The 25,386-nt window shown below is 35.7% G+C and overlaps 1 protein-coding gene and 1 long non-coding RNA gene across 2 annotated transcripts; one reads left to right on the forward strand and one right to left on the reverse strand.

Moving 5' to 3' along the window:
• Positions 1-225: 225 nt before the first annotated feature.
• On the reverse strand, positions 226-20,245 carry LOC127965932 (uncharacterized). Its single transcript, XR_008155511.1, has 3 exons — positions 20,127-20,245; positions 18,681-18,814; positions 226-1,252 (listed from the first exon to the last, which is right to left on the reverse strand). It is a non-coding gene; the product is annotated as an uncharacterized LOC127965932 (long non-coding RNA).
• LOC127965931 (drebrin-like protein B) lies at positions 20,182-25,375 on the forward strand. The gene is made up of 15 exons (XM_052566653.1): positions 20,182-20,331; positions 20,674-20,729; positions 20,890-21,002; positions 21,361-21,435; positions 21,533-21,679; positions 21,781-21,858; positions 21,945-22,096; positions 22,668-22,722; positions 22,819-22,893; positions 23,782-23,890; positions 24,009-24,185; positions 24,276-24,338; positions 24,418-24,530; positions 24,673-24,757; positions 24,915-25,375. Exons 1-15 carry the CDS (start codon positions 20,249-20,251, stop codon positions 25,049-25,051), a joined length of 1,518 nt encoding a protein of 505 aa, XP_052422613.1. The 5' UTR covers positions 20,182-20,248; the 3' UTR covers positions 25,052-25,375.
• Positions 25,376-25,386: the final 11 nt, after the last annotated feature.

A 25,386-nucleotide genomic window follows, 5' to 3' on the forward strand; every position in this document is an offset into this window, starting at 1 on the left:
CACACACACACATACACACACACATATATACACACAATAATAATAAAGAAAACATTTATATAAATTTATAAACAAAAGATGACCCAAAATATTTTTTTATGTTCAAACCTTTACTTATATTTCCTTATTTAAATATATATAAGTGTATACACATTTATTTTCCATTTTCTATCAAATTTTTCTTTTTAAATATATTTGGTTTAGAAATATTGTTATATTTCTGTATATCAATATATTTACAGTAGATATGAAAATAAACAAAAAAAATAAAAGGAAAAGTTTTATACACCAATTGATGGATTTATTTTCAAATGTTCAAATGCATATACTGTATAATGCCGATCTCATCTGGAAATATCCTAAACAGTAAACCTCCTTCCACCAGTGACTCCAATATTCCCTGGACAATATGCTGGAGTGTCGTTCAGTAAGCTTTAAAGGCAATGTAGTAATATCAATTACGTTTGATCATCAAAGATGAGTGCATTAGTGCAAAGCAAGGAAGCACTTCATTTTAAGATCAAATATGTTCCTCATTTCAATCAGGGTCACATCTCTTTTCCGAGAGAAGCTGTACTCCCCCCAACACAGCGCTACCACGGCACCATCACTTTCATCATCTCAGGCTTGAAAGAGAAATACTCAGCCGCTGCACACGCAGGGTTAACCGTGGACGTCGTTTCACTACATCAAAGAGCAGGGGAAGGAGAAGTGCATCTCCTTGATGAAGCCACATCTTCTCTCTTCTCTGAAAGTACCAAAAAAATAACATCTTGCCATTAATGCATCCATCCTCTGAGAAGATGGGCCGGGTGAAGATTTCTCTCCTCTAATCATGAGAACTAAAGGGAAATCTGCCTTGTGCACATGAATATTGCATTACCTGCCATTTCTTCTCTCTCTCATCCTACCCTACTTTTTTGCGCCACAAAATTTGGGTGCTTTCATGTTTTAACACCTTATTTCTGTCCTTTGTTGTGAAATCAAAGCAAAATGTGAAGTGATGAGCCGAATCAATGCTTTATTAAATCAACCAAAACGTGAGACGATTCTCAGTTTCGTAGAGCCGGCAAAATTTGTTTCCCACCAGAAACTGTTGACTGTTATATTCTGAATACTCCAAGAGAAAAATGAGGAACTAGTTCCTATTTTAAGACAATCTGAAACAAAGCTTTCCCTCATTCTGCGCATGTGAGAGGTCAATCCTGGGTTCACCGCTAGCTTCTTCTGCTTTCATCTTCTGTGACCCGTCCTGAGAACGACATTTCACAGACAATTCATAATCAACGTTTGCAGTTTCATCTGAACTGTCACATGATGTACAGTTTGAACATTATTAGTGGTCTTTGGTAAGAGAAGTATAACTACAACAATATAACTAAAACTAAACAAACCTCTAAACCTAAGTTTCCCATGAAAATATATATCTCGATTTATGTGTGTGTTTGTGTATATATATACACTGCTGTTTATGGCCATTGATTTCTACTATTGAAAGTACATATTCAATAGATAACACAGAGACATTGTGTACTTGTTAACCAGACATCATTACCACCAATGAGAGCTGTTTGTCACTCAGGACATGTCCCGTCATGCAAAATCCATGCAAGTAACCGTGAGACAGCGGAAAAAAAGATGCAAATACTCTGGGCGTGAGTTAAAGCTTTCGCACAGACGCACACGTGTTGAACCTCCCTTTTGACACAATTACCTTCACTTTCTAAGCAGACCTCCAGACTCTGGGCCATTGCCAATATATAATTAACACAATAAAACTTTCAACAGCACGTGGGAACAGGCACATTTTTATATGAGCCATAAATAATAGAGTGCAGTTTCACCTGAACAGGACGTAAAATCCAAAGCTGTAAAACACACAAAAACAGCTAGGATGCAAAAGGGAATTATATTCATACCAGCTGTGGATATGCCACAGTAAAATATTTAATGGTTATGACACTTTCGTTCTTTTTAAGGAAGATGTGGGTGTTTGTGTAATCATAGAGTATTTAGGTAACACTATTTTGAGATGTTTAGAGGCTGTGAAGCGCACGCCAGGCCTGACAACATTACTTGCAAAAGAATGGACGTGGCATTTCTAAGAAACTTCTGCCAGCCAATAAATTGTAGGTTTGTTAAAATCATTATGAGTCCCGTACACAACCTATCCATTTTACTTTCATAACAGGACATATTTCCAAATAAATAAGCAAATTTAATAAGAAAAAAAGGCGGTACTTTACTTCTTTTTTTGTAAGTTATTTATATTTAAAAATATTTTATATTTTTTATAATATACTTATTACAGTCATTAAAAACTCAGTAACAAGTTTTTATATGTATACTTTATGTGTTTGTGTAGTATAAAAAGTTTGTAAAAATAACGTTTTAATTATTTGAAATTTTTATGAAATATTTTTGAATTAGATGTAAAATGTGTATATATAATTATTATAAAAAGTAGCATTTTAAGTTATATTTAACATATATATATATATATATATATATGATTATGTATATTTAAATGTATATGTTTAATTTATGTACTTAATGACCCTTTATTGTGATTTTAAATACTTGCCAAGTTTTTAATGTTTCGTATTGTGCTTCTGTAATAAATATCTAGGTTTGATGGTTGATATCCCTCTCACTTCTTCTATAGGAAACACTTTACAGAAAATCATGCTCAAAAAGAAACACCTCGGAATGAACTGAGATTTTCTGAATCTGTGGATTAAAGTTCAAAGGCGCAGCTGAATTTTACAATGGTCCAGTTCTCATGTGGTCTACTTTGAATTAGATTAAAATGTTTTAGGAATGCTAAGCCTTATTAAAACAATTAGTCAAGATTTCAGAATGATTTACACTTCAGTGCTCTTTACTAAATCCTTGTACCATGTGGTGCTTTTTTAACTTCACTGTGCCCAATATCATAGATATCCATTAAAATCTCCAAAATTTACTATTCAACCAGTATGATTTTTATGAAGAAGCTGGTTGGCCAAATGCTGATTAAACTTAAGTATAATGGTGTAAAGAGTATTTGTCAGCAGTTGAAGTGCACTGCAATGGCTTCATTTTAATCTACTTGGACAAAGGCGGGTAAAGTCCAAATTGGTTGTTAAAAGTAGATTAAAACCTTTTTAGAGGAACTAGATTAGCCTAAATCCTCGTAAACTCCTGTTCCGGCAGAACAATTCACAATACAAAACAATGTGCAAATATATATTATTTTATTTTAATTACATATTTAAATAAATTAATTTGAAAAATATAAATTATCTTCATAAATATCTTATAAAATATGAATTTGTAAATATTACTTTAGTAAAAGAACACAAATTGATCAAGTAGAATTAAAATAGAATAGAGAGTGCTAGAGTTACAGGGTCAAACTAAGATGGAACAGATGTGTTTTTAGCTATTTCTTTAAAATGGCTAAGGACTCAGCTGCTCTTACTGAGTTGGGCAGGTCATTCCACCAGGAGGTGATGAGCCTAACTTTTGATGAAGTGATGGGTTAATTGAAAACACAAGCAGTTCTGTTTTAGCCAGATTGAGTTGAAGGTGATGGTCCATCATCCAACAAGAAATGCTGAGACGCGAGCAGCTGTTGTCGGATCATCAGGATGGAATGAGAGGTAGAGTTGAGTGTCATCAGCATAGCAGTGATATGAAAAGCCATGTTTCTGAATGAAAGAACCTAGTGATGCCATGTAAATGGAGAAGAGCAGTGGTCCAAGAACTGATCCCTGAGGCACCCCAGTAGTTTGATGCTGCGACTTACTCTCCAAAATACCATGAAGGACATGAGAGGTAAGAGTCAAACCAATGGAGTGCAGTTCCTGAGATGCCATTTTCTAATAGGGTTGACAGGAAGATCTGGTGGTTCACCAAATCAAAAACAGTAGACAGATCCAGCAAGATAAGTATAAAGGATTTGGAAGCCGCTCTTGCAAGTCTTAGGGCTTCAACAACTGAGAACAAGGCAGTCTTGGTCGAATGTCCATTTCTGAAGCCAGACTGGTTGCTGTCCAGGAGGTTGTTCTGTGTGAGAAATGCAGAAACTTGGTTGAACACAACAAACAAGTGTTTCTGCAATAAATGAAGGGGAAAGCAGTCTGTAGTTCTCTAAAAGAGTTGGGTTAAGAGTTTAAATGAGTTTAAATAGAGTTAAAACATTTATTTCTTTAATTATTTTAATGATATTATTTTAATACTGTAATTTATATTTATAACTATATTTTATTTATAAAATATTTATTTTTGTATAAAATGTATATGTACATTATAAAAATTGTATGAAACAAACTTGAGTTATATTAAAAATGTATTAAAATGTATACATTTGTACATATGTATATATACATATGTGTGTATGAAGAGAATATAGAAAGAGAATTGTAAATAAACAAAAAAATTCTAACTTTAAACACTATCAAGTCTCCTTCCTTTTCTCATAATAATGCTTAATTCCTTAATTTTTACTCTCCCTATTAACATCACTGCAGCCATAAAAAAAAATATTTGCATAATAAGTTTTGGTTCACACACTCCACCCTCAATTACACACAGTTCTGTGCACAGCAGAATTATGTGTCACCAGCTGGTGGAAACTCGAGCCCACACTCAGTTATCTCCACAGGCATCTGCACTACTTCCTCTAGCCGTACTCGGCTGGGGAAGAATTCACCCTTTGTCCTCACCAATGTGGGCCTCACATGAATCCAGTGTCTCCAGTGGTAGACATCCTCATTAAAGATCCTGATGGATGTCATGTTGTGGCTTGGAGACTTTACTCATCTGGGCCATAGACAGTAACATTCTCCAGCGAAGAGAGAAGTCCTGTAGGGGCCCGGATTTAACAGATGTGTTTGCCTTAAACATCCTGTTACAACTTTTGTTTGTGGATCTAAAGACATAAGAGGTAACCTTTAGATTTGTGCAATCGTAGAATAATTGCGTTGGTGTTTATTAAACTTATTAGAAAAATAACTAATAGGGTGATCAATACCATGTCCAACCTCTTGAAGGAGTACGGCAGCAGTACCAAAGGCACTTGCATCAGTATCAAGTTTAAAATGTGATGTACAGTCCGGAGCTGCAGGACAGGGGTGTTAAACAAAAGTGACATTCTGACACGCATCAGACCACACATACGGTGTAGAAGGCAATGTTGTAAGAGGGTTAACGACAGTAGAAAAGTTTTTACAAAAACTGTGGTAGTAACCAGCCATACCCAGGAATCTCTGCAACTCTCTGTGGGTATAGGAACTGTGAACTCTAAAATAGCTCTAACTTTCGCCTCTACAGGAAGGACCTCTTTTCCAAGATATGTGACAGTCGCTTGACCAAATTTGCATTTTGCCAAGTTGTGGGAAACATTAGAAAGACATTCAAACACCACTTTTAAGGAAATTACATGCTCATGCCAGATCATAAATTACTAAATCATCAAGATATGCACTGCAATATTGGATGTCAGCCAACACTATATTTACAAGACCCTGAAATGTTGCAGGTGTGTTTCTGAGACCGAAAGCCATGGCCGTGTACTGTAGAAAGGTGTCTGGAGTTACAAAAGCTGAAATTTCAGAAGCTTGTGAAGTAAGTGGAACATGCCAGTAACCTTTTAACATGTCTGGCTTACTGACGAAACGTGCAGAGCCTACATTTTCAACACGGTCCTCCATACGTGGTAACAGATAGCTGTTTGGCACAGTAACTGCATTCACCTTTCTATAATCTGTGCAGAACATGAACGTTCCATCCGGGTTGGGAACAAGAAGACACGGAGAACTCCAGGGAGTGAATTTTCTAACCTCACGCACTGCTGAAGAGCATTGCGAAGGACCACACCATCCCCGTTAGTACCCAAAATCTCAGAAGACGGCTCCAACTCTGCGACTATGGCAACATTATTCAGCAATAAACCTTTTTTTCATTGGCTTTTTCCCTAGCATGGTATGCTTTTCACATATTTATGTGACAGGCACGAGTTTGACGTTTCCTGTCAGGCATATTAATCATTTAATCAGTTTCACTTATCTTATTTTTTATAACATAGGGACCGAAGAATCGGGCGGAGAGAGATGAACCTGACACAGGTAAAAGTACATGCACTTCATCATCAGGCATTAAAGAGCGTGACCATGACCAGATGATATTGCTGCTTTCAACTGATGGTGGTCTGTTTAGCATAACTGAGAATTAAATATGTTTAAATCTGTTTTACCTAATTATTAGGACAAAAATAGACAAGATTGCATTAAAAACCCTGATTATTTTGGCTATTCTTCTATTATTTAAATGTGATAGCTCATAAAAAGCACAAAAATAAAAATGCAACAATCTACATTAAACATCCATGAAAAGCCCCCTCCTGTTCACACCGCAGCACATTTCTGGGCACGGAGGGAACATGAACATTATTTCAGCTTTTCTGTACAGGCAATAGTAAAAACTCTAATGAGACGGAGCCAGTCAGCACAGTATGACATCCATCTTTCTATTTTATTTCTAGCTGTTAAAATGTTAGGGTGTTGCACACATAAAAACGTGGAATAAATTTGAAATACTCTTCTGTGGTTGAAACAAAACAACAGTTGTTGTCATGAAAGGAACATTATGCATTTCACAAATGAGATCTTGAAATCTCAACTGTTTCTTCACAGCATTTATTTTCATATTTATTATTATTTGTATTTTTTTTAATGAATAAACTGCCAGTTAATACACTGTTTGCATGTGTTTGATTCACTAAAAGATTCTGGCTCATTTTTTTGGGAATCAGACTACACTGGTTGCGCTGTATGTTTTTGATTCAGTAAAAAATACTGATTCGTTAGAATCATTAAATTTGGGAATCGCCTGCTTTTACTGTGTCTTTTGATTCACTAAAAAATAACCGGCTCGTAAGAGTCATTCATTCAGAAATCAGACAGCTCTGGTTTTACTTTATGTTCTCATGTACTGTAAAGAACCGGCTCATGAAAGCCATTAATTTAGGAATCAGATATTGATTTTTGATTCAGTAAAAAGAACAGATTCGGTAGAGTCATTCATTTGGTGAGTCATTCGTTCAGAGAATCACACTATACTGGTAGAGCTGTATTTTTTCATTCAACAAAAATAACCATATAATAAGGGTCATTCATTCAGGAATCAGATTACATTGGTTGTGCTGTATGTTTCTGATTCAGTATAAATAAACCATTCATTAGTCATTTCTACCCGAATCAGATTACATGTAGTCTACTATGTACTATCTACCATGCTGTTGATTCTGTTGCAGAGTTGCAGAAAAAGTATTGCAGGAATCAGTGTCAAGGTGTTTTATCATCTTACAATGCACATTTGAGAATAATTATCTGAAAAAAAAAACAAAAAAAAAAAAATGGAACCAATTCTGAAAAAGACTTATTTTAGAGCAACCTCTGAGCATACAGCTATGCGTAATGCATGAAGACAACCATGCTTAATTTATTACGTTAAGCACTTGATAATTTGTAACATATTTCTTGATATAAATTGTCCTAAAACTCTCAAATGCTTGTCAGATTAGAACAGATCTAGAGCAGATCTGATTGGTTATCATAGCATGTGTTTCCCCACTGGGAAAATTATGTTCTCTAGCATGAGATACATTTCTAGACAGATTGGCACCATGCAACCGACACTTGACATTCAAATAATGCTCTTCAGGCAGATTCATGTTGCCACAACATTACACAAATATTGCAAAAGCACCACTTGTAGAGTCCTCCTGCCTGACAAACTCATTGATCTTAATAATAGCTGCTAACAGATCGCCCCGCTCAGGCCTGGGCCGAGAATCATTAACTACACCTGATCAAGTGTGTTTGTAGACGCAGACACGCTTTTCCTGTTCAAGAGACAACAGTGCTGATAATATGACATATCTGATTGCTTATCACACACTTAGTTGAGTAACATCTAATCAAAGGTATGGATCTGTGTTTTTAGGAACCATTAAAGTATGCAAGTCATGCAAACAGTCTGTTTCATATTATTGTGGATACTTCTGTACTGTTATGAACACAGTGCACAGCTAACACAGCTGCAGTTCAGCACTTTAACACAAACCCACAGCTGCCAAGAAACACTGTGAGAAGAGAATGTTAATCCTTCAGGGTATTTTTTTTTCCTCACAATCTTTCTGCAGCCTATGAGAAGATGGAATAACATGCTGTGATTAATTTGTACAGCGTCATAATGTCCATTTTCCTGGTTTGGCCAGGAGATTTTCATATGATGGGTTGTTTTTCAGTATCTGAGAGACAGGAATAGCATGCATGATACACTCTGTGACATTGTTCTGCAGACTTTTCCCCACACATTTTAGTGGAAAATCTGCAAAATACTGAGCACTGAAATGATTCACCTACATAACTGAGCAAGACTTGCCCTCAAAAGCATAAAAATAATTCTTTATTTAAAGATTTTTACTCTCTTCATGCAAAGCATGCTGGGAATTGCAGTTTCAGTTATGTCAACATCATAAATAATTTTCAAATAGGCTACTTGACTGGTTCACATTCGCCCAACATAGTAGCAGATTTTAAAGAATCACGTTAATTGAAAGCCAAGAAATCAAGTAGATCACAATCAGTTTTGGGGAGTAACTAGTTACATGTAACAGAATTACATAATTTAATTACAAAATAAATGTAACTGTGATCTGTTACTGATCTGTTACACACAAACAGAAATGATTGATTTATATCCCAAATTGCATTGAGACACCAATTTTTTCAGGCCTGACCCTAACCCTAAGCCTGTCTACTTTAAACAGTTTAGGAAAATTTAGAACAAATCAAAAAAGTAATCAAATGTAATCAGTTACACTACTTCAAAAAAGAAATTGATATAGTTACACTACTTATTACATTATACTGTAAATAGGGTAACTTGTAATCAGTAACCTATTACATTTCCAAGTAACGTTCTCAACACTAATCACAAATAATTTGATTGAAAAAATCGGACAATCTGTATTTTTACATTTTTTCAGTGTGGAATGAAATTAAAGCACCTGGCTTGAGACAAATGCCATATTTCATAATCCTTACTTATGTGTAAGCCACAGAAGTCTAATTAAAACATGTAGAATTGTTTAAATAGAGCTTAGAGTATAGTTACATCACTGTCTAATAACATTAGCACATTTGATTAAGTAGTTAAAGTGAGCATAAAATAAAAACTCTATATACTCTATTTTCTATATAACTTTTTGCAGACCTTATTAAGAACAATTAATCCATGCATTTGCTTGTTTTTAATATTGTTTTTTTTTTTACATTTGAAAAAAACTTTCTTAAAGGGATTTCTGCTAAAAACTCCCCCCTGTAAGCTTATGTTCACCTGTCTCCACTGTTGTGGACCACGCCCACATCTCAACATCCAATCACTGATCATTACATAGAACCTAAGCCCCGCCCAACGTTCTTCTTTTTCCATGATCATTTACACTCAGATGTACGTCGTAATATGGACAAAAATATGTCGCCACAATTTTTTTATCACAATTTTAATAAACAAACACGCAAGGGGGCCGAAAATACGTAGAATTTTATGAATTACGACCATTTGAATACTGTTGAAATCTTTCTACTGACTTTCTTATATTTTTTTGTCCATGAGGTCCACGAGCTTCAGGAGCCCCCAGTGAGCATTTACAGATTAGATAAAGCTGCAACACCAGACATCCCCCTTCACAATGCAGAATCCCAGAATCAACCCTAAATCTTTGCATTTTTGCAGCTATAGGCATCATGCAGTTTGGCAGCAATGATTAATTATTTTCTAGCGTCTGTTGTGCTAATTTCTCGACGGTCGTATATCTTGAGAAGCCAAAGTGTCAGATCCATGTGAGTTTTAGGCACTGGAAGCGTACAGGCATATGGAAATCTTGACAAAACTCACATCTGGAATGTTACATTGAGTAATATGCTAGCTGTCACAAAAAGTGCATCCAAATAGGGAGGATAACCACATACCGAAACAGGCAGTGACATTAACCTAGACTCAAAGCCAACTGCTAAAGACAAAGATTGATGGAACATTTTGAAGCTATTAAAATCTTTGTGGTTTCACTCGTTGATGACTAAAAACAGAAGTAGGAGCACACTTGGGCAAAAAAAAAAGAGGTTCCTTAAAACAAATATAAGACAAAGCCTTCATAAAGTCATTCATGATCCACGAAAAGGAAGGTGCTAATTACAGCAGGCACCGGTAGCGATACCAAGGAAGGGTGTATTGCAAAAAGCGACTTATTCGTTGACATGGCATGGCTGCAATTAGATTGAATAATTAGCTCGGCACAGCCCAGTTTTCAATAGCTTTAATATATGTGACCATTAAACTAAAATTAGCCATTTTATACAGTTGACCTTGACTAATAAATGATTTTAAGATCAGCCTACGCAGTGGCACCATTACAATTTCTTTCGCAGTTTTTATACTGCATACATTTTTATAGTTGATTTCAGGAAATGAAAACCTAACTGAGCTATAGGAGATATGAGTGTACAACCATAACATCTTGCTTTAGGCGCACAAGTAATCATAGACTTACACACAGTCACAGTATGTCAGTTTAGCATAACTGTGATCATATTGCATCTGTAAAGATCTTTAAAGTCAGCACAACTAAATTGTGTCATAAGAAGTAACTGATTACATGCAATCTGGAATTCATAAAGACTTCGATTAAATTACATTTGAAAACACTTATAATCAGATTACAGCTACTTTTTATGGATTGCTAAATACCATTTTAATCTTGTGATCTGGTTGTAAGATAATAAAAACCTTAGTGTACACACCTAAAATGCATTTTAAAGCACCGGTTATTCCTTTCTAACGTGAACGACCTGAAGTTAGTGAAACTTTGGACCTGTTTGTCTTCATCTCCCTGTTGTGACCTCTCACCCGTGCTCTATGCATGTAACTCCAAGAGGCTATTAACCTTTAACCCCACGCGGTGGTGAAAGCTCTCAGTCCCAGCGTGCAGCGGCTGCTGAGTGCCCATTGTATATAAATACAAACCCTCCATTTCCCCGTTTATCCCAGCGGAGGTCATAGTCATATCCCTTCCTCTCCATTTGCTGACCTTACGTTCCAGTGGGCTAAACTTCTGGCACTAGCAGAACGACGACTCAAACAAACTGCACTGTTGTGTTTGGTTTATAATGATGTTTGTGCATTTTGAGAGTAAAATGGATCAGTAAAACAGAATATATATGTTATCAATCTGCCACAAATGCAAATATAGGCTATTAATTACTGCAATCAATTTGAAACATAGTAACAACCTTTTTTTTTTTAAGTGATTGGACGGGACGGTTCTTGCTGGTCATTCCTGTAGCTCTGTAAACATGTAATCAAATCTATTCTAAATTCATCTGAAACTATTAACTAACTTTCTCCAAGACAGACTCCAACAGACATATTTTATTCTATCAGCATCCCTGCAGTTGATATGTAAGCCTTAGTAACTGATGGTGGGCAAATATTAATAATAATAAGTGGCATCTATGTAGCAAAGTATTTACAGGCATCCGTTATAGTGTAAAAGCCAGTGTCTGTTTGATGACCACCCACCCCTCGCAAACAGGAAGTGAAAACCGGATTGGAATTATGTGGACTGTAGCAGTTGGTCGGGACGCCTGAGTTTGGGGGAGGATGGGGCCGAGGGGCCGAGGGGCCCCACAAGCTCCGTGGGCTCTTTGTGTGTGTATTCAGCTCTTCCATTGGGCCTTCAGACTGGCAATGAACAAGGAAAACCTAAGCTTTTCATTCGTCCAGGACTTTTGGGATATGAGATTGAATCACACAATTAGATTATGAATCGAATGATCTCATCCAATCAGTGCCGGATAGTAACTGATTACATATAATCTGGATTATTAGCATTTAGATTAAATTACATTGCTCATAATCAGAGTACAGTTGCTTTTTATGGATTGCATGATTACATATTATTCACACAACGGTAAAAATGATTGTCACAATCTTCTTTTTCAAATATTAATTTCTATAAATACTAGTGCATGCCGTTTCATTTAGTTTTGAAAACACTGGACGTGTATTGTGTAATGTCATTGCTGCTTTCATGTTAATTCATGTCTGTTCGTGTAAATATTTAATATTTAGTTGACATGTAGGCAAAAAAAAAAAATTCCTGTCATCAGTTTTTTATTTTCTTTATTCTTTTAGCTTTTTATCAACTCACTGCAGTTTTTTTAAGAAACCCTGGTGTAATGTAATGTTTATTGCATTTCATGGTGTTGATATCAAAGAATGAAATCTATTTTCTTTCTGCTTTTTTATATCAATGTGGTACATGTAATGGTACGGTTAAAACCAGTTAGATAACAAGTAATCTAAAAAGATGTCAGAATACATGACCTAAAATTAGTAACCTAGATGACTTCATGAACTATAATTTTCATCATGTAATCTGTAATCAGCAACAGACCACAATTTGTAAGTAATCCACCCTGACAGATTGAAGGGGTAAATCCCCATCGTTGTGTCTCGTTTTGTCTGTCATCGGTCAGCGGGCTAATGTGATGAGACAAGCATATAGCGCAAAGACATTCTATCTCCCTTTCTAACTCTCGCCGTTTTACTCCAGCCACGCCATATATCAGTCCAAAAGGAAATCCCTCTTTTGTTCCTCAAGGAAACCGAGAGAAGGGGTGAGGCGGAAGGATGTGTCACAGTATTTTTTAAACAGCTGGAGAGCGCCTGCCGAAGCTGCTGTGTGATAAACCTGTTTGGATAGCACTAGCCACTTGTTGCGTCAGATCTCCTGAAGAAAAACACAGATCAAGTGGGTTCTTCAAGATGTCGTAAAGGAACAAATGCTCTCCAGAAACACTGTAGATTGGATTTAAGCCACTAAACAAGCTTGTCTAATGGAAGTGTATGATCTGACTTGGATTTCTGTTTGAACCAGAGGATAATGATTAAGAGGACGGAGGAGCCCTGGTGGGCTGGATGCTGTTTGGACTGACTAATGGATGGGAGGGGAAGGGTTCAGACTAATTGCCAGCATGTTGAGCTCCCTGGGGAATCACTGGGTCAGTCCAACAATGGACAAGAGGTCTGACCACCAGCACACTTCAGACTTGATTTGATTTATCCCCACATTAGATTATGCCCTCTGAGACCAGGAAAAAATGTCCCTCTGGACAATAATCACTAACTAGAACCACATTACACCACAATTATGAGTCTGACCTTTTCTTTTTTTTCGAAGTCTGAAATATGACTGCATCATTAACTTTTACTATGTACAAATCTGATTTGTTGAATATAATAGAATTTTATATTTGACGTACTCTCAAGTATCATAAAATTCATTCAAACGTTATTAATCATTATAGTATATAATAAGGTAAATATTATTCTTGTAAAAACTTATAGTGAATATTAAGAGGAAGATGTCTGATCACTGTAAAAAAAATATTTTATATATATATATATATATATATATATATATATATATATATATATATATATATATATATATATATATATATATATATATATATATATATATATATATATATATTCTGCAGTAAATAAAACAAGCTTGGAGCACATTTTCCAAGAAAATATCTATCTTATCCTAAAATATAATATGTACCTTGTATGAAATACCTTTAAAGAAATTAAATGTCTGCTGTGGTTGCCTGACATTCTCTGTAAAAAATGTAATAAGAATACATAAAAATAAATAAATCCTGTACTTTAAAATATACTGATAACCACCATAATAAACACATAATATAACAGGGCATGGGCTTTTATTCATAAAATGTAATGAAAATAATTTAGTATTATTAAATGGTGTTATAATATTAATAAAATATTACAGATTTTTGTAAATACATTTCTAAAATGTAAAAATATTTAATAATAATCATAATAAACATTTACTGTATACATGATAAGCTAACCAACTTACATTAGTACTTTGACATTATTTTCCATGACAATTTTCACATTTATCAGAGCCATTTTTGCAGACATGTGGACAGCAGAGGTGTAATCTGAGGTGTTTGGCTTTACTGTGCCATCAGTTTGCTTCTGTTTTGGACAGCCTAGTGTGGAGAGGAAATGAGGTACTATTAGGACAGAAACTCTCACCGTAAAAAGCAGTCACTCTGTCACCTCTGTCAAGCTTCGTCTCAGCACACCAAATAAACCATTAAACGCTGCGCCGACCACAGTCAAAGCAAACAATGTCGTTTAGACCACTGCAACCCACAGGTTGTAAAAGTCCCCTGTGAAATGTGTCAAAGAGAATCGAGATGAAGTTTACACCTCAGGAGTGCACATCAAAACTGTGATACAGTCCCAGCTAATGGCCATCTGACTGACCTCTGAGTCTGATTACAGACAAAGCAGAAGGAGCTCAACAATAAATCTGCTAGTGGAACCAAACCTACTAAGTGTTATATTCACTTGCATTTTCTGAAAATAAATCTCAATATTCAGTTTTGCCTTGTAGGTAATATGAGAATGATTCAGATCAGACACAATATATTTTTAAAATGAAAATCAATGCAAATTAAAGTACAACAAATTCTATCATAATGTATACAAACCTTAACAATTTAAATCATTTGATATTTGTTCACATTTAATAATGAGAATGAATTTGTTAATTTTTTTATTTTGCATTGGAAAAATGAGAAACTGGCTTAATTGTTATGAAAATAATGTCAAAATCATTCACTGAAAAGAAAATGGTTAACTGAATTTACATTAAAAATGTTAAGGTAAGTGGTTGCAATCGATTTATTTTAGCTACATTTAATTAAAACAAATTTAGTTGACTAACTTTCAAACTTTTTTTTTATTAAAATGTAGCTAAAATAAAATATTGGCAATGCTTACCTTAAATATTTAGTATCTTTTTTTCCATATTTCTGCAATATATATATATATATATTAGTGTTATCAAACGATTAATCGTGATTAATCACATCCAAAATAAAAAAAATTGTTTACTCATACACAGTATATATTTGTGTAATGTATTTACATGTATATATTTAAATATATATTTATATTATTTTACAGTACATTGCTGTCTTGTTAATAATAATTAACCAACTCACTATAATAAATAATATAACTTAAAGGCAACAGATAATATCATAATATATAAAACTTTACATTTTAAATAATGTGATATTTGTTCAACATTTTTAATAATGACAAATGATTGAAAATGTAGTCAAATTCTTAATAGTCTTATGCTAAATATAATAATTTGCTGTCTTGTTTAAGACCATATATTCAAATGACTGTATATAGTGAATTAACCAACCCACTAACGCATTTTTACATTAATTTCCATTAAAATGACAAACAATTATATTGTTTGCCCATTAGAAATGGCCACGTGTGCACAATCAATTACATGCCCCATGCAAACGCACGCTATGCACTTGAGTCCAAATGAATGAATGTGCAGGAAGCAGCGTGAACTCCAGATGAAGTGCTACACGCCACATTATCAATAACTCACTCTGAAGCTGTCTCACTGTTTCCTTCTGAATGGTTTACATTTTTCTCAGATGACCAGCTCACGGCCGAGGTAATTAGAGCAGACCAGCTGTATTGTGCTGTGAAGCGCTAGCAGCTGTCCCAGAGCAATGGACACTCATTCCCGCCGGTCTTCTGTCAAAATACAATATTGCTAGAGGCTTTACTGGCATGATAAACAAAGGTTTACATGGCTGAAGCATTAATAAACATTACATGCCCACAATGTACACAATAAAGCGCCTCTCTCGCTGTGTTTGGGCTGCACGTGCAAGCAGGACGGGGGTCTGGCACCATCCGGCTAAGGGCCAGCATGCTGCACTCCGGCCTGTGAATAAATGCATTGCTCATTCAAGCCTGACAGCAAGGGGTCTTGAACCCCCCGGGCCGCTCGGCTGAAAGGAAGGTGTGAGAAAGAATGTTAATGGCTCTTAATTAAGGATGGCTCTGATAAGGAGGCTTGCTGAGGTTGGGGGTTTGATTAGAGGCCCTGAAGAGATGTTTGCACCTGAGGAGCATTTCATCGATTGGCCTGGCAGGGGGGACTCACCAGCTTGCCATTCATTTACTAACATGATGTGAATCAAATCAGATGCTAATGGGACTGTGTGTTCCAGTCTGTGGGAGAAGTAAGCAGTGAGAGGGGGTGGCCGATTATTTATTCTTACACCTGAGTGGGAAACAGGCACAAACAATCACACGTTAAACAAAAAAAGCCCCCAGGACATGAGGCTGCTGGTGAAAATTCAAACTAAGAGTCCCAACAGAGCCAGTCTGACGTTATGCAAGACTAGAAGTGGGAATAATGTGACAAAGTAATTGAAAAAGCTTTTAAAGGTTTCAATTAAGCTTCTTTCTCGGTTGTGTGTTATACGATCCACCAGTTGACTGCTAATGTTGACTCAGTCTTAAACCAGTCTGGAGGAAATGGACCGCAAAGCTGTGTTTGCACAGCAGATAATGCAAGACCTAATTTAGAAAATCCCGAGAAATAAAAGAAGAAGAAAAAAAAAGGGTTATAAGGGCAAAACACGTCTGGACAGGAGGAGCAATGTTTAAGAAAATCTAATCAAAACAGGAGAATTTACTTACCATTTTCTTTTTATTCTGTAGCATTGTTCAATAGCATAATTTTCTAATTTTACACGAGTTTCCTATATTGAGTTTTCTTTTCATTTTGAGGTGAAAATGTGTATATACAGGTCTCTAAATATAGTATGTTTAGGGGCGCCAATATAATTATATAATAGATGAATTTATGAAAACAAAAAAGTTAGATTGATATAATTTGCAAAAGTATTTTGTAAGAAATTGTAAAAAAAAAATAGAAAGGAAAATAAATATTGTTAAAATATTATATATAAAATTGTATTGTTTATATATATAAAAGTAGAAACAGTTGTCACTTGACTATTAATTATAAAGAAACAGCAAGTAACACATTCAATTAAACTAATGTTTTTATTTGCTACTTTAAAAAGAAATCCACAGTATTGGTGTATAAATAAAATAAAATAAAATAAAATAATTTTTGTATTGTGCCACTTAACATTAAACAGATTTTTTTTTTTTTTTCTAGGGAGAAATATGACCTAGATAGTTTTTCTCAAGATTTTTTTGTAAAGATAGGCAGTAAAGCTATTTTATCATGTTATCAAATATCACCATGCTACCAAATAATGTTCTTTACAAGGTTTGTGAGATTCGCTCATCCAAAGCATTTGCATTCATGCAAGCATCCAGTATCTGTGATAAACTAAAATAATCACAATGAACATGAAATATTTGCGCCTGTTGAGCCCAAAAGTGAAAAAGCAAGAAAGTGAAACCCGATTACAGTTTCAAGGACAGGCAATTCATTTTGATTACGAGGAATTGGCCTCATGGGAGAAATCTCAGAGATCTGTGAGGCACATGGCTTAGTAATGCTGAGTGTGTGTGTGTGTCTGTGTGTGGAGAGAGAGAGAAAGAGAAAAGACTGGGGGTTGATCGTAAACTCAAACCTTGACACCAGCCTAACCATGACACAGGAGCTTCGGCCCTCCCAGCCCCACGGCCTGGGCCCTCAGGGCCCCTCTCCCATTACGATCTCACACTCAATTGTCTGCTGTGTGAGAGAGGGCTCAGGGGGCAGATGCACTCTATATCATACCTGTCAGCAGGCGCGCTTAGCACAGCCCTGCGTGCAGGAACACACACACACACACACGCTCACACGGCCGGGGCTGCAACATGACACTGAGCGCGAAACTGGGTCATCTTAGCCAGAGACAAAGACTCTGGAGCTAACAGCAGGAGTTGAAATCTGGCCAAAAATCTTTGGCAGTGCCATATCACGAACTGTCGAGTGCAGGGAGGGGTCATAACAATACCCGTGACCGCTATGTGAAAAAAAAAAGTGTGTTACTCAAATAACATAAATAGGAATCTGCTATCGAAACTCTCACTTTACTCTGAGATGCACAGGTTCCTCTTTCACATCGAAGTCAGAACTGCCTGCCAATCATCTGTTTTGTGCCTTCGTGTGAGAAAATCTGTGAATAATTCATTCACGGTCTTGGCTCAAACTGCGCATGCGGTCACAGAAATAGTGGGATTTAATTGCATGCATATGATTCTCTCTGGCAGATTAATTAATGCGGTTGGAATTATGAGGTAGGCCTATACTCTGATTCGAATCCTTTGAGAAGACTGAATTTCATTTGTTTCAAATGTAGTGTAAAATAATAAAGATTTGGAGACCACATGGGCAAAACATGTACTTCCCTCAAATGTATTTTTATAATATGGGCTCTTAAGAGTTTTCCCTTTACAAACTATTCCTTTTTTTTTTTTTTCTTGTAAAAAGGTGACCATTGCATAATAAATTCTACAACGTGAGCAGAATGAGGGGTAAAAATCATGAGAAGAGCGACATCGTGTGGTCAATCTAAAAACTGCAGATATTGTTTTACTCCTGAGTGAATAGAATACAGGTGCTGGTCATATAATTAGAATATCATCAAAAGGTTGATTTATTTCACTAACCCATACAACTGGCACGCCGACTTTGACCCAGTGAGAAAACACACACACACACACACACACACCTGGAGCAGTGAGCAGTCATTTAACGGCAGACAAAAATCATGGACTGGAGCCAGGAGCAAGGAGCCAGGAGCCAGAATCACTCAATCACGTGTGACCGTCTGCCGTTAGCAGGATGTTGTCAGGATTAATGTTTCTACAGGAAGAGAGATAAACGTTCAGTCATCCTTAAATGATTCAAATTAACAAATAACACAAGTCTAAATTGAAGATATATACACACAAGTATTTAAAATATAACATGTCTAACAAATGAAGAAATCAGTTACACTGACTTTACAACAATTTCTCAAATATTTATAACTGATTAATTTAATAATCACAAAAATAGTATTGACTTTTATTGGTAAACATGACTTTTTCCATTGATTTCTGTTAATATCATAAAACCAGCGAGCAAAGCCAGTAGCAGTGCTGACAGTGTTCTGAAACTTGGCACCTTTGGAAGGACTAAATGCCAACAAGGAACCATTTAAAAATAAATTGGCATTGTAATCTTTTTGATCTCTTGTAAAAAATTAAATAAAAATCTAAAAAATCTAACCGTTCGTTGAAATAAAACAAATGAAATGAGGGGAAATCTCATTATGAAATAAATACTTTTATTTAATACACACTTGCCACAGTAAGACACTCTTTTATGCACAATTTTTGTCTTTTTACAGTTTGCCAAGATAACAGCTCTGAGTCTTTCTTACAATGCTTGAAAAGTTGGAAGATCACCTGACAAGATCAGAGACAATTTTTCTCCAGCATGCAGCACAGTATAACTTGCTAAATATGTTGCATTTGGGTCCTAAATTCACTTTTGCAGGAAGGAAGATTGAATGAATGTTTCACTTGTAGTTCAAATCGTTAATTTTCTCTTGCTCTGTCGTCTATACAAACTCTGAAGCAAGGTTGAAGCATTGCATTATTAAAGTGATTGCAAAAAATCCGATTTTACTAGTTCTACTAGTTCCCTTGTGGCGTACGGCCCGCCCTTAAACTGATCAATAACTTGTGAATCGCGAATTACGGTTCTATTGAACAGTGATTCAGTCCAAGCAATTGTTTGCAGAATCACTTTTGGTTAAAAGCTGTGAAGTCTAAACAGCTCTGATGCTCATACTGTTAAGAACAGGCTAATGGGCGAACAATAACACATCTTGACACACACAAACACACACACAAAAATGAAACAATGGTGCGCGTGCAATACTAAAACGTACCGGTTCATTTGAACTGATTCAATGAAAACTGTCCGAACAAAACGATTCGTAAAAATGATTCCCAATGCTAATATATTGGCCTGTAGAATAACAGAAACATTTTCTCCGTAATATATTTCGTCTAACAACATATACTGTTTTCAATATTTGTTTCCTTAATAAATAGTTAAGGGATATTTGACTGCGTAGAAAATACACGTTCTCTCTCTTCCTTGTTTCAATGCCCCCAAAACTCACCGAACCTGATTTCACGGGACAGGTGCTTTTTTAAAGACGGTCCGCTGAAAGAGGAAGACAGGGTTATGATTATATCTCCATTAAAAGTTCTCCACGAGTTTGTGCAAGTTTCATGACCCACTATGGCAGTAAACTTGAGCAAAAACGGACCCGCGCTTACAGACGCTTATAATGAAGTGGTGAACGGGAGAACGAGCACAGACTGGTAAGATAGCTATAGCCTACATAAATCATCATAATACAACATAGTCTGCTATGGAAAATGGATGAATGGAATATATTTTCTAATACTAATGAGACAGTTTAACGTACTAAATTCATATAATCTAGCTTCAAATTAGGTATTTCTCTTTAACATAACATGCAAATTGCTTCTCAATAAATCTAGGTAGTCTATTGCATAACTTGTGGTCAAAAAGGAATTATTTGTTACTAAATGTGTAATGTGTATACGTTATAGATGTTTGTTTTCATTTGTAGTGGTTATCTAAAGTCATTTTGTAACAGAAGGATCCTGCATAAAATAAACTGTATTTGTTGATTATAGGGTGTTGTTCACCTATGAAGGAAACAGTAACGACATTCGAGTTGCAGGAAAGGGAGGTGAGTTAATTTGTTTCAAATAAGAGCTTAAGAATGCAGGTAAGAGTGCCAAAGGAGTGATGTCATTCTTTCTTTCTTTCTTTCTATTTTTTTCTATGCGATTAGTCAGCAGTAGTTCGCAGTTACAAATGCTTGTGTGTTTTCTCTGAATGTGCCATAGATGGTGGGCTTGAAGAAATGGTGGAGGAACTGAACAGCGGCAAAGTCATGTATGCCTTCTGTAAAGTGTTGGACCCCAGCTCTGGAGTTCCCAAGTTTGTGCTCATCAACTGGGTACGAACTGACAAAAATGTCCAAAACCAAATGTTCCGATGGGAACTGGCGTACTTTAATATGCAAAGTGAAAAAAAATAGAAATTCTCTCAACCTCACGTTCTAAACTTTGGGTAATCTTCAAAACACCAATTAAGATTTAAAATAAACCTGAATAGTTTATGCCCTTCGACTGAAATTCCAGGAAACTAAAACAAAGATCAAAAAATCCATAAAGGCGCCATGAAAATATAGATTTTGATCATATAAATCCTATAAAGCGACAGTATCTCTGAATAACGTGGATTAAACTACTTGATTCATATGGAACAATCCCTCAACTTATATAATCATCTTTATACTATTATTTGGTTTTCAGACTGGCGAGGGAGTCAAGGACGTTAGAAAGGGTGTTTGCGCCAATCACGTTCATTCAATGGCCAATTTTCTGAGGGTGAGTGTATGATGCAGCTTTCATTTTGTAGTTACATTAGGGTCATGTAATTTCATTCACAGACAATTCCTCATTTTAAATGTGTATTTTATGAAAGGGTGCCCATGTGACCATCAACGCCCGATCAGATGATGATGTTGAACCTGCAGCCATCATGGAAAAGGTAGCCAAGGGCTCGGGCGTCAACTACAACATCCAGAAAGAATCAAAGCAGAAAAATAATTGTGAACCTCCTGGACGTGTGGTGAGTGAAGCGATGAATTATGTCCGTACCTCATATTTATAGAGACTTTGAATGTCTGCTTGTTTGCTTTCTGAATTACTCCAGTGTCTTTGTTCCCACAGGGCTCTGTTTATAAAAAGGTCAGTGCTTTAGATGAAATAAAGAGTACAGACAGAGACAACTTCTGGGCTAAGGCTGAGGTAAGGAAAACGGGAAAACACAATGCTTTTATCTCCTCATCTGGTCTTTGTTTTCTTGACACGTTCTTTTCCATCTCCTTTATCAGCAAGATGAAAAGACTCGCCGGCAGGAGGAGCGCAGGAAGGCAAATGAGGAGAGGCAGCGTCTGGAGAAGGAACAGAGGGAGCGGGATGCTCGAGAGGCAGACGAACGAGAACAAAGTCGGAAGGAGAAAGGGAAAGAGATCGACCAACAGAGGCGAGTGATTTCATGTCTGACCAATTCATATCATCAAAACAGTTTATACACTAGGATTCAAAAGTTTGGGACCAGAAATACATTTATACTCTTTCACTTGGGACGCATTCATATGATCAAAAGTGACAGCAAAGACCTTTTTACTGTTACAAAAGGTTTGTTTTTCAGATAATGCTCTTCGTTTGAACTTTCAGTAAATCACCAAAAAATGATTTTCCACAAAAATATCAAGCATCACAACTGTTTTCAACATTGATGATATTAATAGCAAATGTATGATTTCTTAAAGATCATGTGACACTGAAGACTAGAATAAGGATGCTGAAAATTCAGCTCTGCGTCACAGGAAATAGAAAACAGTTATTTTAAAGCGCAATAATATTTCACGATAATATATATTTTTTATCAAATAAATGCAGCTTTACTGAGCATAAGAGAGCTATAACAAAAAACATTAAAATATATATTTTTTTTTGTCCAGTCCTCAAACTTATGAATGGTAGTGTATATAGTTGTAAAGTTGCTTTGGCCATATGTGTCTGTTTAATAACTTCCTACTTGGTGTCTACAGGCATTTTGAAAAGAAACAAGAGGCAGAGAATAAAGAACAGGAGCAGAGAAAATTGGTAAAATGATGACTTTCCTTCAATACATGTGAACATTATAAAATCATATTTAATATATCATGTTAGTCACCCTTGATTGGCTCATTTGATGTTAAGGAGAAAGAGCAGAAGGAACACCAGTCTCCTGTCAAAGCAGGAATACTGCGATCGGAGTCTGTGCAGAAGGCCAATGTGAGTTCACCTTTGATGAGTCAAAATAGATACAGCACAACAGTGAGCACCCACACTGACAGTGTCCTTGAATCTTAAACTATATTTCCCATTGCTTTTCTCTATAGAGATTTAAAAAAAAATCTTTAGGAAAGATTTCTAAGACATGTACAAAACCTCAGAGATGAATCACTGGGTTAAAGTAAAAAGTGTCTGAAAATCAGACCATTTTTTTTATATAATAAAACGAAATACACTTTCCACAAAGAATTGTGAATTATGTAATACAATTTGGAACAATTATATAATCAAAAAATATTGACTTATTGTGACATGTTGTACGTTTAAAAACAATATACATGAGGTTTTATGCAAAATGGTTAAGCTTGTCAGGTATTTACTTGATAATATATAATGAAAGTACATTAGAGACAGTAATATTCTGAATTATTATTACAATTTAAAAGAATGGTTTTCCATTTTAATATTCAGTCTTCAATGTCATTTAAACAGTTGTGCTGCTAAATATTATTGTATTACATTCAAATCATGTTTTTTTTTGCAGTACATTCAAATCATGAATAGAAAGTTAAAAAGAACAAATTTTATTTAAAATAGAAATAAATGTCTTCACTGCCACTTTTGATGAAATTTTCACATCCTTGCTGAATTAAAGTATTCATTTCTTTCACAAAAAAATCTGAAACTTTGATAAGTAGTGTATATAAACAGTTGGTGGTCAAGGCCGGCATTTCTTGTAGGATTTACACATTATCATTAAAAAAACAAGTTCTTTAAGGAGAAAATAAATGGGAATTTACTTCCATAATCCTAGTGTATTCCTGTTGAAGAGCAAGGAAGAAAGGCCATAAAAGAAATGAAAAGAGATAAAAAATCTCTTTTTTTCAGGAGGCAGCATCAATTATCTCTCAGCGTTCCATCAATCCCAGAGAGCTGTTCATGAAGAAGGAGAGAAGTTTGGCCAACAGTGCAACGACTTCTTCAACCACCCGACCAAGTAAAGGAAAACTCCTGTCCAACAATTCATCAACTTCCAACAAACCTCATATATAAAACATGCGCTCAGTCCCAAGCCTTTTATCCCAAAACTCAGAAATTCATGTCTTTTCCCTCAGGTCAGTTGAAAAGCCCATTTTTATCCCAGCAAGCAGTCAGTGCAGAAAACCCTCCCAATGAAAGCAGGTCTCAGCCCTTATCTCCAGTTCGCCCTGCGGCGGCCGTCTCGGTTTCACATGCACCAGCTCCAGTCTCTCCTGTGAACGAAACTACTGCTTTCCCAGTAGAAAAGGAAGGTGAATAAAATCAGCAATCCCTTTTGTTTCTGTGGTTTGATGTTATATATCAGTTAAGTAATAATTTTTTGCTTTATTTCTGTCTTTCAGACCCCTTCTCTGATGATCCATTTGTAACTGAACAAGCCGAGGGTTCTGAAGACGAATGGGATGGTATGTTCTCCTCTCTATAATGCTTATTAACGTCAGTCAGTGTTATAATTATGCTTGAAATCTTATTTACTGTGTGCAGATTCAGGCGGGGAGGGATTGAGTCCTGATGCTGGGAAGCAGCAAAGTTATGATCTAGACGACATCTACACAGACGTCCCCTCACAAGAAAGTCTCTATGAGAACGTTAACCAGGTTGGTACCTTGTCGGGTCATCCAAACCTTATTCGGACAGATTTTTCTGTAGCAGTAATAATATGTCAGCAGGGTATAGAAATATTATGTACTGCAGATTTGGGTGTCACATAAATACCATTATTTATTGTATTATTTGTAGGATTTCCAAACCCATGCTGGTGAAGCAGAGGAGACAGGCGAAAACCAGAACATCTGCGCAAGAGCACTATATGACTACCAAGCTTGTGAGTTGTTTTATTCTAATGTATTATCTACTTTATTTGATTTGTTAGCATAAATGTGTCATATATATAAATATGTAAAAGTTTAATGAATCTAAATAGTAAATATATATAATTATGTTATTGATGCATTGTGTTTTCTTCTTTATTTCCCATTTAGTGGATGACACAGAGATCACCTTTGACCCGGATGATATTATCACAGGAATCGAGATGATAGATGAGGGCTGGTGGAGAGGTTATGGTCCTGACGGTCACTACGGACTTTTTCCTTCGAATTATGTTGAGCTTGTTTAAGTCTTCAGTAAGCAGTCAGATGCAATATCATTTGACAAAATGATTGTGGTTTGTTAATGTGCTTTGATGATGTTACCGGGTGTTTGCAAAATCTGCTTTCTTTATACACAGGGAGTTCCTCAGGGGCAGGGGCTCAAATGTTAAATGGGGCAATGTAAAAAAATAAAATAAAATAAAATTGTATAGGTCAAAAGTTTGGACACATTACTATTTCAGGTCATCAAGCCTGCATTTATTTGATCAAAATTTTAATGTACATGAAAATGTTATGCAATGCTGATTTATTATGCAAATAATGTTCAATAAAGGTTTATGTTCTTTTCATGTTGATTCAA

The sequence above is a fragment of the Carassius gibelio genome, chromosome B10, assembly GCF_023724105.1.
Source record: "Carassius gibelio isolate Cgi1373 ecotype wild population from Czech Republic chromosome B10, carGib1.2-hapl.c, whole genome shotgun sequence".
Classification (NCBI taxonomy): domain Eukaryota; kingdom Metazoa; phylum Chordata; class Actinopteri; order Cypriniformes; family Cyprinidae; genus Carassius; species Carassius gibelio.